Source organism: Scyliorhinus torazame, chromosome 13 (genome assembly GCF_047496885.1).
Source record: "Scyliorhinus torazame isolate Kashiwa2021f chromosome 13, sScyTor2.1, whole genome shotgun sequence".
NCBI classification, from domain to species: domain Eukaryota; kingdom Metazoa; phylum Chordata; class Chondrichthyes; order Carcharhiniformes; family Scyliorhinidae; genus Scyliorhinus; species Scyliorhinus torazame.
Window position 1 is genome coordinate 184,696,903 of NC_092719.1, and position 12,393 is coordinate 184,709,295.

The 12,393-nt window shown below is 46.7% G+C and overlaps 1 protein-coding gene across 3 annotated transcripts in view; it reads right to left on the minus strand.

The window, feature by feature from the left end:
• The window catches only part of cfap92 (cilia and flagella associated protein 92 (putative)), a 185,710-nt gene that overhangs the window by 80,585 nt on the left and 92,732 nt on the right, over nt 1-12,393 (minus strand). For all 3 annotated transcript variants that reach the window (XM_072472553.1, XM_072472552.1, XM_072472551.1), the window contains exon 9: nt 2,429-2,613. In XM_072472553.1, coding sequence (XP_072328654.1) covers nt 2,429-2,613 — 185 coding nt within the window. The remainder of the gene's footprint in view (nt 1-2,428; nt 2,614-12,393) is intronic.

Sequence of the window (12,393 nt, forward strand, 5' to 3'; positions counted from 1 at the left end):
TTCCCAATTAAGGGACAATTTAACGTGGCCAATCCACCTAACCTGCACATTTTTGGGTTGTGGGGGTGAAACCCACGCAGACACGGGGAGAATGTGCAAACTCCACACGGCAGTGACCCAGGGCCGCCATTTGAACCTGGGTCCTCAGAATCGTAGTACCAGTGCTAACCACTGCACCACGTGCCGCCCCTGGCAACTAACCTTCCTGAACTCAAATGGTGCACGTCATTTTAACCAGATTATGTCCAAATTATCAATGAAATTTCCAAAACTAACTTTCATCATCTACTGGTTCAAACACTCCGTCCAAATGCTAACTTATATCTGCAGCACAGAAAGGGACCATTCGGCCCCTCGTGTCTGCGCCGACTCTCTCCAAGAACAACCCTGCTAATCCCACTCCCCCACCCTTTTCCCCATAGGCCTGCAAAGTATTCCTCTTCAGATGCTCATGCGACTCCCCTTTTGAAAATAATGATTGAATCTGCCATACTCTTGGTGCAGTCCAGGCCATAACTATTCGCTGTGTAAAGCTATCCTTCCTTATGTCACCATTGCTTCTTTTGCCAATCGCCTTAAATCAGTCTCCTCTGATTCCCTACCCTTCCACCAATGTGAACAGCTTGTCCCTATCTACTCTGTCTCGCGTTTCCCAAGATTTTGAACATCTTTAACAGATCTCCTCTCAACCTTCTCTTTCCCCAACGAGAGCAAGCCTTGTTTTTCCAACCTATCCATGTATCTGAATCATCTCTGCAACAATTCTCGTAAACCTTTCCCGTGCCCTCTCTTAAGCCTTCACATCCTTCCTGAAGTGTGATGCCCAGAACGGAGAACAATACTCCAGCTGAGTCTGAACCAAAGTTTTATAAACATTCAACAAAACTTCCTTGCTTTTCAATTCATGAATTTGCCCTGTGGTTAACCTCACCTGCCTTAATTTGCATGCAGCATAACAAGCACGCAGTGGCAAACTAATTCCATCCCCAGTGAGGAAGCCTGGGACAGGTGTCAGGGGAAAATCTGTCCCACTTTCTGCACTGGAGAGTCAATCTTAGGCCTCTTGAACCATTTCCTTCCCATTGCTCAGACTGTTTGAAAATGAATGGGTCCGGAAGGAAATTTCAGTCCATTCTATGGTTAATACAATTTGAGCCATCTCATTTGTAACCGCAAAGTTATATGTCTGAGGTACTTTTTAGATTTCAAATCAGACTTTTAAAAATCATTTTTTGGATATTTTTCAGTTAGCTTGTCATGTCATATTACAATTGTGAGATGCATCAGATTGTTATGTTTTGAAGTCTGCATGACTAGAAGCCTGAGAGGTTTATTGTTGTAGCTCAAAATAAGCCTTAGTTTGTTTTACTGAGAGGAAGGTGCAAGATATTTATGCTTTCAATGACAATCATCTGCATGTTAACAGTTGAGGCTGTGAGTCTCCAAAGTCCCAGAAAGGCATTGAGAATGATTGATTGAAAAGTTGCACCTTAAACTGTCCCTTTAGTTCCAAGATGAAAGAGAGTTGGGATCTTGAGGATAGTTAGTTATCATTTCTACCCAGATACAAGGCCCACATGAATCACACTGCCATGGGGGAGGACGCAGAGGAAGCCACTGAAAAGGTCAAGTTACAGACTTTCCGAGAATGTCACTGAATATCACAGGCAGTGTTCCGAGTCTGTCTGGATTGAGAGAGTGAACTAAAGGTCAAAAAATCCTCTACAGTTCGCCATGCAGGAATGTGGGGGCAGCTCACATTCAGATCGAAAGAGAAAATTCGTGGAGAGTGGAAGCGAGGCTGGAAGAGTCATCTAGCTTGGGAAAGGGGGAGAGTCCCCAAGAGAAGAAAACCTCACTCTGAAAGATGATTTTAAGATAGCAAGTTACCAGACTGAGAAAATAACAGGAATAAACCCTTGCGAGTTTATCACTTTGGATTGATTCTGTAAAAAATGAATGTCTACATAAAGGACAATGTATAGTACACCTGTGAAGTGTGTTATTTCAGATGGGTTAAGAATAAGAAAAGGGGAAATTCTGTTAAGCGGTGTAAAGTATAAGTTGCCTACAAAAATAGTAGGTGAGATTTTCTAGTCACCCCGTGCCGTGTTTGTTGCCGACGGGTTGTGACCCGCCATTGGCTGGTGGCAGGATCTTCTGGTCCCACTGCTGTCAATGGGATTTCCCATTGAATCCATCCCACACAGCTGGGAACCCATGGTGGAGGTGCACCGTCGGCAGGACTGTAAAATCCCGCCGGCGTGAAGGGCTGGGAGATCACACCCTGTGTTTTTGGTCATTTGTTACAGTAAGTGTTTTAAAATGTGAAATCTTGATGCGTCTTTCTTTCAGCTTTTAATGGGAAACTCAAATTTATTTTTGTAAAGTTATCCATTTCTATGGGAATCGTACCAGTCAAGCTTACCTCTAGCACATGGATTGGTAAAGGAGTTGAAGGCATTGAGTTTGCTGAAATAATACGAATGACCATTGGATTCAATTCTCTCTCCATTTCCTCAGACATGAGTGATTTATCCACTGATACAGTGAAAATGGCATCCAATATTCCAGCGACTGAGTCATCCATTTTATTTGTGACTGATTTATCTCCTGGAGGTGGAATGAAGAGGATCAATACCAAAACCACTTAAATTAAGCAAATTATAAGGATAATATATTTTAATATATTATTATAATATATAATATTTTATTTATAATTTATATATATTATATATTATAATATTTTATTATATATAACAAGGATAAAATATAAGGGAGGCACAGTGGCTCAGTAGTTAGCACTGCTGCCTCACAGCGCCAGGGACTGGGTTCAATTCCGACCTTGGGTGACTGTCTGTGTGCAGTCTGTACTTTCTCCCCGTGTCTGTGTGGGTTTTCTCCGGGTGCTCCAGTTTCCTCCCACAGTTCAAAGGGCAGTATGGTAGCACAAGGGCAGCACGGTAGCACAAGTGGCTAGCACTGTGGCTTCACAGCGTCAGGGTCCCAGGTTCGATTCCCCGCTGGGTCACTGTCTGTGCCGAGTCTGCACGTTCCCCCGGTGTCAGCGTGGGTTTCCTCCGGGTTCTCCGGTTTCCTCCCACAGTTCAAAGACTTGCGGGTTAGGTGGATTGGCCATGATAAATTGCCCTTCGTGACCAAAAAGGTTAGATGGGGTTATTGGGTTATTGAGGATAGGGTGGAAATGAGGGCTTAAGTGGGTCGGTGCAGACTCGATGGGCTGAATGGCCTCCTTCTGCATTGTATGTTCTATGTGCAGGTTAGGTGGATTGGCCATGCTAAATTGTCCCTTAATGTCCAAAACGTTAGGTGGTGTTACAGGGATAGGGCAGGAGTGTGGGCTAAGGTAGGGTGCTCCTTCGGAGGGTTAGCACAGGATCGATGGGCCGAATTGTCTACTTCTGCACTGTAGTGATTCTATAAGTAGTGAATCAGAGTCACTTAGAGCTTGCCAATTTCAGCAGAACTGCTGAAGAGTGAGAAATACTTCTATTTGAGTAAATCATAAACACTTCTTCAGAGAAGAAGTGATTTTGTCGATTTCAATATCAGCTGATCCTTTGCAAGAGCAATCCAAGACCATTGTCATTACTTTTACCTCTTCTCATAATCCTGTATCTTGATCTGCTTCAAATATTAATCTTTCACATGTTTGGAATTCTCAAAACAATATTTCAATGACTCTTTACAAAGGAATTTCTCCTCAATTTCTCCTTGTTTTCTTAGTACAAAACCATAAAAAAAAATTTTGTAAATTTAAAGTACCCAATTCATTTTTTTTCCAATGAATGGGCAATTTCTTTTTTATTATTTTCTTTTCTTTTTATGTACTTAATGATCTGTTGAGCTGCTCGCAGAAAAATACTTTTCACTGTACCTTGGTACACGTGACAATGAACAAAATCCAATCCAATTTAGCATTGGCCAATCCACCTACCCTGCATATCTGTGGGTTGTGGGGGTGAAACCCACGCAGACATGGGGAGAATGTGCAAACTCCACTTGGACAGTGACCCAGGGTCGGAATTCGAACTTGGATCCTCGGCGCCGGGAGGCAGCAGTGCTAACCACTGTGCATAAACAGTCACCCTCCTCTTTGCCATCTATTTTCCATCGCAACAATAATCAAGAAGCATGGGGATCATCTTCCATCTATATTTAATAATCTCAGCCCTACCTGTGTCGCGGCATCAGTGAAAGGGAATGAGGAACTTGGTGACTCACCAGGAAAGCGAGACGGAGCAAACTGACGGAGTTGCAGGCTTACAAGTCTCCAGGTTGTGGTGGACCCCATCCTAGAGTTTTAAAAGTGGTGGCGAATGAGATAGAAAATGTGCTGGTGTTAATTTTCCAAAATTCGCTAAGTTCTAGAAAGGTTCCACCAGACTGGAAAGTAGCAAGCTTAACCCCTCTATTCACGAAGGGAGGCAGAAAACAAGAAACCATCGGCCATTTAGCTTGACGTCTGTCGTGGGGACGTTGTCAGAATCAATCATTAAGGAGGTTATAACTGGGCACTTAGAAAAACTCACGGTAATCTGGAAGAGCCAGCATGGTTTTGTGAAAGAGAACACTCATATTTAACCTATTTATTGAGGTTTATGGTTGGCAGAAAACAAAGTATGAATAAATGGGGCTTTGACTAAATGGGGCCTTGACTGACTGGTAGGAAGTGATGAGTGGACTCCCAAAGTGGTCTGTGCTGGGGTCTCAACTTTTACAATTTACATCAATGACATCAATGGCAGGAGTGAAGGGATGGTACCTAGGTTTGCAGATGAGACAAAGAAAGTAGGGAAGTAAGTTGTGAAGAAAACGTTGATCGCGGGCACAAATTCCAAAATGGCCGCTCCATCGCGCGTTGTGGGCAAAAATGAGATTTGCACAGACGAGATCTCCATTTGAGATCTGACCTCCCCCCCCCCCCACCCCCCAACCCCCCACCCGCCCAACACCCCCACCCCCACCCTCGCTGGTGATGTCATCAGGTTCATGCGGATTGCCATATATTTGACTAAATTAACATTGACATACTGGCCTTGACGCCGCAACGCCTGCCCACGCTTCATCCTCACAACCAGTTGGCGTGGCGCCACACTGCCGCAGATCACTACTAGTGTTCAAAAATGAAAACCAGTCATGATGACCAAGCAGGGGGTATGGAGCAAAGTATAGCTGCTGGGTGGTGAGGGACATGGCTGGGCTGTGCCCTGCCAACCTGACTCTAGGCAGCCCCATTGTGGGGAGGTTTCTCTTATGTTTGCGGAGAGGGGATCCCCATGTCCATGAGGAAGGAGGGTTTTTTCATTTAAGTCTCGGCTTTCCTGGCCTTGCCGGTGTCTTTAGGCCCGCCACTCAGCTGACGGTGTGAATCTCGCTTCTCCTTTTAAGGTTCATGGTGTTGTTCAATACGCAAAATGACGGCTGTGAAGCCTGCGAGCTTCACACTGGTATTCTCACACGAGCCAAGCCAACACTCTGCATTTTGGGGACGATTTCACCCGAGGAGTTTGGCAGACAGATATAATTAGAGAATTCTGAGGTGCAGAGGGATCCAGGTGTTCTTGTGCATGAGTCACAAAACATTAGCCGAGTTCCCGATGGCGTGGTGTTGTCCTAGTGGTCGTGAACCTGGCATGCTGGCTGCGGACAGTGTCGAGCGCCGCCACACTTGGCCGGGATCCTTGCCACTGGCCGGGGGGCTTCTGCTAGGGCTGGGGTGAGAACAAAGAACAAAGAACAAAGAAATGTACAGCACAGGAACAGGCCCTTCGGCCCTCCAAGCCCGTGCCGACCATACTGCCCGACTAAACTACAATCTTCTACACAAAGTGAGTGGTGGGGAGTGGCCAGGGGTTGGACTGTGGGGTCGGGGTGGGCAGGTATGCGGTCCAGCACAGCTGGCGCCATGTTTCCCAGCACGAACGGTGGTGGCGTACGTTTGCGCGGCTGCAGCTTCTCCGCCTTGCACATGCGCTGCCCCGGACCCGGCGATTCTCCGCACGATCCGCCAGTGTTCCATGGTGCACCAGTGCTAGCTCCTCACTGGAATCGGTGAAGGATTTCCCCGCCACAGATTCTCCGTTGGCGCCGGCACTTAGTCTCAGAAACGGAGAATCCAGCCAGAACCTCCTGAATGGTCTTGACATGGTCGATGTGGAAAGGATGTTTCCTCTTGTGGTGAGTCCAGGATTAGGGGGCACTGTTTTTGCAATTGGGTTGCCCGCATAGGAGAGAGATGAGGAGAATCACTGAATTGTTACTATGCAGAAGGAGGCCATTCGGCCCAACATAACACCACTAGCTCTCCAAATAATCATTATGACTTTGTACCAGTCTCCTCCTCTTTTCCCCAAATCCCTGCACAGTTTTTCTATTCAAATAATCAAATAATCATCTTGAATGCCTCAATGGAACCTGCCTCTACCTATGTATTCCAGACACAAACAACTCGGTGTGAGATAAAGTTTTTTTCTCACATAGCAGTTGCTTCTTTTGCAAATAACTATAAATTGGTGCACTCTCGTTCTTCATCTTATTACAAGCAGTAACAGTTTCTCTCTATCTACTCTGTCCAGCCCCCTTGTGATTTTGAACATCTCTGTCAAATCTGCTCTTAGCCTGCTCCAAGGAAAACAGTCCCAACTTCACCAATCTATCTTCATAACTAAAGTTTCGCATCCCTGGAACCATTTTCATAACCCTCTTCTGCATTTTCTCCAATGTCTTCACATCCTTTTCTCTCAGAGGGCTGTGTAAGTTGTAAGCGGAATCGCTGAATATTTTCAAGTCAGAGGTAGATTACCTAACAAGAATCTAAGGTTATTGGCTGCTATTAAAACCTGGGATTACCTTAATATGTTTCCAGCACAATGCTACTAAAAATCAAAGCCATTATTTTTGTTCACAACATTTCTGCGGCACTCGCTCAATACATTTCCGAGCTGTTACATCAGATTGGATCAAGCAAGAAAGGCTTGCATTTATATAACATCTGTCACAACCAAAGGATGTCCCACTGTGCCTAACAACCAATGAAGTGCTTTTCAAGAGCAAGTCACTGTTGTAGGAAATGCAACAGTCAGGTTGCAGCCAGCCATCTGCCACGTTATTCTTGTTTGAGCTGGGCTTCAGGCCATCAAAATGTTAATGCAGCCTAGGTGTTAAAATCGACCAGACTTTCCCCAGAAACTTCCAGATGAAAGGTTGGACACAACTCCGGTCTTCTGCCTGAGAGTTAACATTTTGACTTCAGGAACCAGGCTGTTCCCATTGATTTTGTGATTTTCTCTCACTATGTATTCTTGTTCTCAAGACCATTACTGACCAGAAACCTAACCAAATTTAAATTGGTTAACTGATTTTGCTTGTGCCGACAGTGTATCCTAGGTATCCATTACTATATTAAAAATACATTTTACTCAGGTCCCCCAATGAAGCCAAGGCCTTAAGCAGCACCGGGGACCTCCACTCAAAGCATAACTCGCCTCTTGGCTATTAACAAGGTGAAGGCTAGGACATCTGCCCGTGTCCCCATCTGCCGCACCAGCGAGTCTGAAACTCCAAAACTGGCTCTAGCTGAATGGCCAAAATCCTTGACGTTGTATCAAAAAAGGAGACCCAGTAATGAACAAGCTTTGGGCAAGACCAAAATATGTATGCCTGACTCATCGGCCTTCAGAGCACTGCCCACACCCCATCCCTGAGAAGAACCCATTCACTTTTTAAAAAAAAATATGTTTATTCAAAGTTTTTCCAACAAACGTTTTCAACCAGTTAGACCCCCCCCCCTCCCCCCCCCCCCCGTAACAGAAAAGAAAAAGAAAAAAGAGCAGAACAGAACATAAACATATCAATCAAACATAATACAGAACTTATGCAATGGGTTTCTCCCACACATATTAACCTTCCCATATGCTTTTACAAATACCACCTGGGGAAAAAAAACTCCCCCACCCGCCCAAATATCCCCCCCACCGAAAGAAACCCCCACTCCCCCCCCCCCCCCTCCCTGGGTTGCTGCTGCTGCTGACCGAGCTCCTTCTAGCGCTCCATGAGATAGTCTAGGAACGGTTGCCACCGCCTGAAGAACCCCTGCGCAGACCCTCTCAAGGCAAACTTTAACCTCTCCAGCTTAATGAACCCTGCCATGTCATTTATCCAGGCTTCCACACTGGGGGGTTTTGCGTCCTTCCATAATAGCAAGATCCTCCGCCGGGCTACCAGGGATGCAAAGGCCAGAATACCGGCCTCTTTCGCCTCCTGCACTCCCGGCTCGTCCGCCACCCCAAATAATGCCAGCCCCCAACTTGGTTTGACCTGGACTTTCACCACCTTGGACATAGTCCTTGCGAAACCCCTCCAGAACCCATCCAGTGCTGGGCTCGACCAAAACATGTGGACGTGATTCGCCGGGCTTCCCGAGCATCTCCCACATCTGTCCTCCACCCCAAAGAACCTACTCAACCTCGCCCCCGTCATATGCGCTCTGTGAATACCCTTAAATTGTATCAGGCTGAGCCTGGCACATGAGGAAGAGGAATTGACCCTACTCAGGGCATCCGCCCACAGACCCTCTTCAATCTCCTCCCCCAACTCCTCCTTCCACTTGCCCTTCAGCTCCTCTACCAAAGCCTCCCCCTCTTCTTTCATCTCCTGATATATCGCCGAAACCTTGCCTTCTCCAACCCATACACCCGAAATCACCCTGTCCTGAATCCGCTGTGCTGGGAGCGACGGGAATTCCCTCACCTGCCGCCTCACAAACGCCCTCACTTGCATATACCTGAACGCATTTCCCGGGGGTAACCTGAACTTCTCCAGCGCCCCAAGGCTCGCAAACGTCCCATCTATAAACAGGTCCCCCATCCTTCTGATCCCTGCCCGATGCCAGCTCCGAAACTCCCCATCCATCCTCCCTGGAACGAACCGATGGTTCTCCCAGATCGGGGACCACACCGAGGCTCCCATCTCACCCCTATGTCGTCTCCACTGCCCCCAGATCTTTAGCGTTGCCGCCACTACCGGACTCGTGGTGTACCTTGTCGGCAAGAGCAGCAGCGGTGCCGTCACCAGCGCCCTCAGGCCCGTTCCTTTGCAGGACACCATCTCCAACCTCTTCCATGCGGCCCCCTCTCCCTCTATTACCCACTTACGGATCATCGCTACGTTGGCTGCCCAATAATAGCCCTCCCGATTTGGCAACGCCAGCCCTCCCTGTCCCTACTACGCTCCAGAAACCCCCTCCTTACCCTCGGGGTCTTGTTTGCCCACACAAAACCCAGGATGCTCCTACCTACCCGCTGAAAAAAGGCCTTGGTAATCATAATAGGAAGGCACTGGAACACGAAAAGAAACCTCGGGAGGACCATCATTTTAACCGACTGTACCCTGCCCGCTAGCGAGAGTGGCAACACATCCCATCTTTTGAAGTCTTCCTCCATCTGCTCCACCAGCCGCGTCAAATTAAGTTTGTGCAGGGCCGCCCAGCTCCTAGCTACCTGGATCCCCAAGTACCGAAAGCTCCTTTCCGCCCTCCTCAACGGTAGGTCGTCTATCCCTCTTCCCTGGTCGCCTGGATGCACCACAAAGAGCTCACTTTTCCCTACATTGAGCTTATAGCCCGAGAAGTCCCCAAACTCCCTTAGGATCCGCATGACCTCCACCATCCCCTCCACTGGATCTGCCACATACAGCAACAGGTCGTCCACATACAGCGACACTCGATGCTCCTCTCCCCCTCGGACAACCCCCCTCCAGTTCCTGGACTCCCTTAATGCCATGGCCAAAGGCTCAATTGCTAATGCAAACAACAGGGAGGAACGGTGAGACCTCCTTGTTCCTGCAGAACTCAACATGCTCCTCATTGGCAGAAGATATCTGCTCACTCAAACTCTTAACCATGAGCACCGCCATGTCCAAGCTACATGGCGTTGCTCACGGTTAAGAGTTTTAATGAGCAGGTATCTTCTGCCAATGAGGAGCATGTTGAGTTCTGCAGGAACAAGGAGGTCTCACCGTTCACGCTCTGGGAGGCCCTGATGGTGGTGGTTAGGGGGGAGATAATATATTTTAAAGCACATAGGGATAAATCCGGGAATCAAGATCAGGATAGACACCAGTACTTTGTTAATGTATGCCGTGTCATCCCAGTTTGGTACATACACATTGATCAGCACAACCAGCGTGCCCTCCAATGATCCACTGACTATTACGTACCTCTCACCTGAGTCTGCCATTATATTGCCCACAGAAAAAGCCTCCCTCTTAATAATCAACACAGCGGCCCCCAGTGCCCTACAATCAAATCCCGAGTGATATACTTGCCCCATCCATCCCTTCTACACCTTGTTTGATCCTTAATTCTCAAATGGGTCTCATGTAAAAAAAACACATCCGCCTTCAAATGTCTTAAGTGCGCAAACACCCACGACCTTTTTACTGGTCATTTAACCATTTTACATTCCAAGTTGTCAACCAGATCGGGGGCCTCTGCTGCTCCCCCCTCCCCAACCCAGGTTTAGCCATATCCACCTTGAAGAAATTCAGCAATGCCTCAACCTGCGCCAGCTCAAGGCCCATCCAAGATGCCCACCATACCCCCATAAAACCAGTCCCAAAACAAAGGAATCTTCACTGTCCGCAGTCCACATTACAAAAATCCCCCACAAAAACAAATACAGATGAACTTAACACTGAGCAAATAACCAATTCCAAAGTCCTCAAGCACTTTAGTTCACCCTCCATCCGTTCTTCCTGACAAACTCATTCGTATCCTCTGGCGCATCAAAGTAATAGTCTCAATCCTCGAAAGTTACCTAAAGACAAGCCGGATACACCACACCAAACTTCACGTTGCTCTTCTGCAGCACACCTTATTAAATGCTGCATGGTTTCTCACCAGCTCCACCCCAACATCTGATTCTGATGGCACACCCCTCCCATCTACAGTCTCGACGGTCCTTTGCCCACCTCAGGATCCACTCCTTATCCACTAACAAAGAAACCTGACTTTGATCACCCGTGGTGGCTCCCCAGATCTGGGCTTCGGCTTCAGTGGTCTATGGGCCCTGTCTAACTCAAGAGGGGTCGAAAAGACCTCCTCCCCCACTAACTTTCCTTGGCCTTTAGAACTCGTTGGGCCTCCACCAGCACCACCAAATCTGCCTCCCTCCAAGGAGGCAATCCGATCGCTGTGGTCAGAGAGCGCTGCCTCCACCTTTTGAATCGTTGCCCCATGTACCTCTGTGCACTAGTCCATCTTGTCCATGGTCGCCTGAATTGAGGCCAAAGCCCCCTCCATTTGGTCAAAAAGCTGACCAACCTCTCAATCGTAGGAGCATGTTCCCCCTACTGAGGATTGGGGAACCTTTGATTCCTATGACGCTCCCTTGCCCGACTTCTGCTTAGAACTACTTTTGCCGGACATTACTAAAACAAGAGGGTCTTATTCCATTAAATTACAGCAAATTCCTTCAAATAAATTGCCCAAAAACCGGGCAGAAAAGGCCAAAATCCAAGTATCCTGGCAGGAGCCATCGCGTGTGCCACAACGCCGCAACCGGAAGCGATATCCCTTACTGTTGTGGGTAGAACAATTACTTCTAATATTTTACCTTTCTTGGAGCTTGTAAATTTAGCCGTGGCTCCTTTGGTTCTTTGCTCGCTTACCAAATTAAATGATTCATTTGTCTGCATTTAAAATAACTTTCAGAGAAGACATGTTCATTTTTGTAGCTCTGCAAATGAAACTCTTCAGAACAATGTGCAACCATATTCTGAAATATGCTTCAAATTGAGAACAAATTTTCATAGCTCACATATGTACTCTGACCTTCTTAGATGCAGGCCTGCCAATTACTGTTGGGTCAAGTGCAGCACTTAGTGAAGATGAGATGCCTTGGCAAAGGAGGAAGAGAACATTAATATGTTGCCATGCTTCAGCACTCCAACAACTGGCCAGAGTGCAGCACTGTAGAGAATGTGGGGGTGTCCACAGTATCCCCTCCTCACAATAAAAATCCTGTGTGATTCCACAGATGAAAGAAGATTAAATAAAACAAAAAAAAATCAGCTTGAGTTGCAACTAAAATAACAGATGATAGATTAAAAATTAAATCACACTCAGTACATCAGTTACTTTTCTTCCAGATTTTGAGGTAATAATAACCAACTTGATAGTAAAATGAGTTGTGTCTTTGAAGTACTGGATATACAAGCAAGGAGTTACCAAATCTCCAGAGAAGTAATCTCCCACACAATTAATACAACCAGCTGTATGGACCAAATGCAATACAATAGAAGCAAAGGTCATTGTTGAAAGTCTAACATGCATGTAGTTGTTTGTTATATGCAACATTTTATTTAGTCATA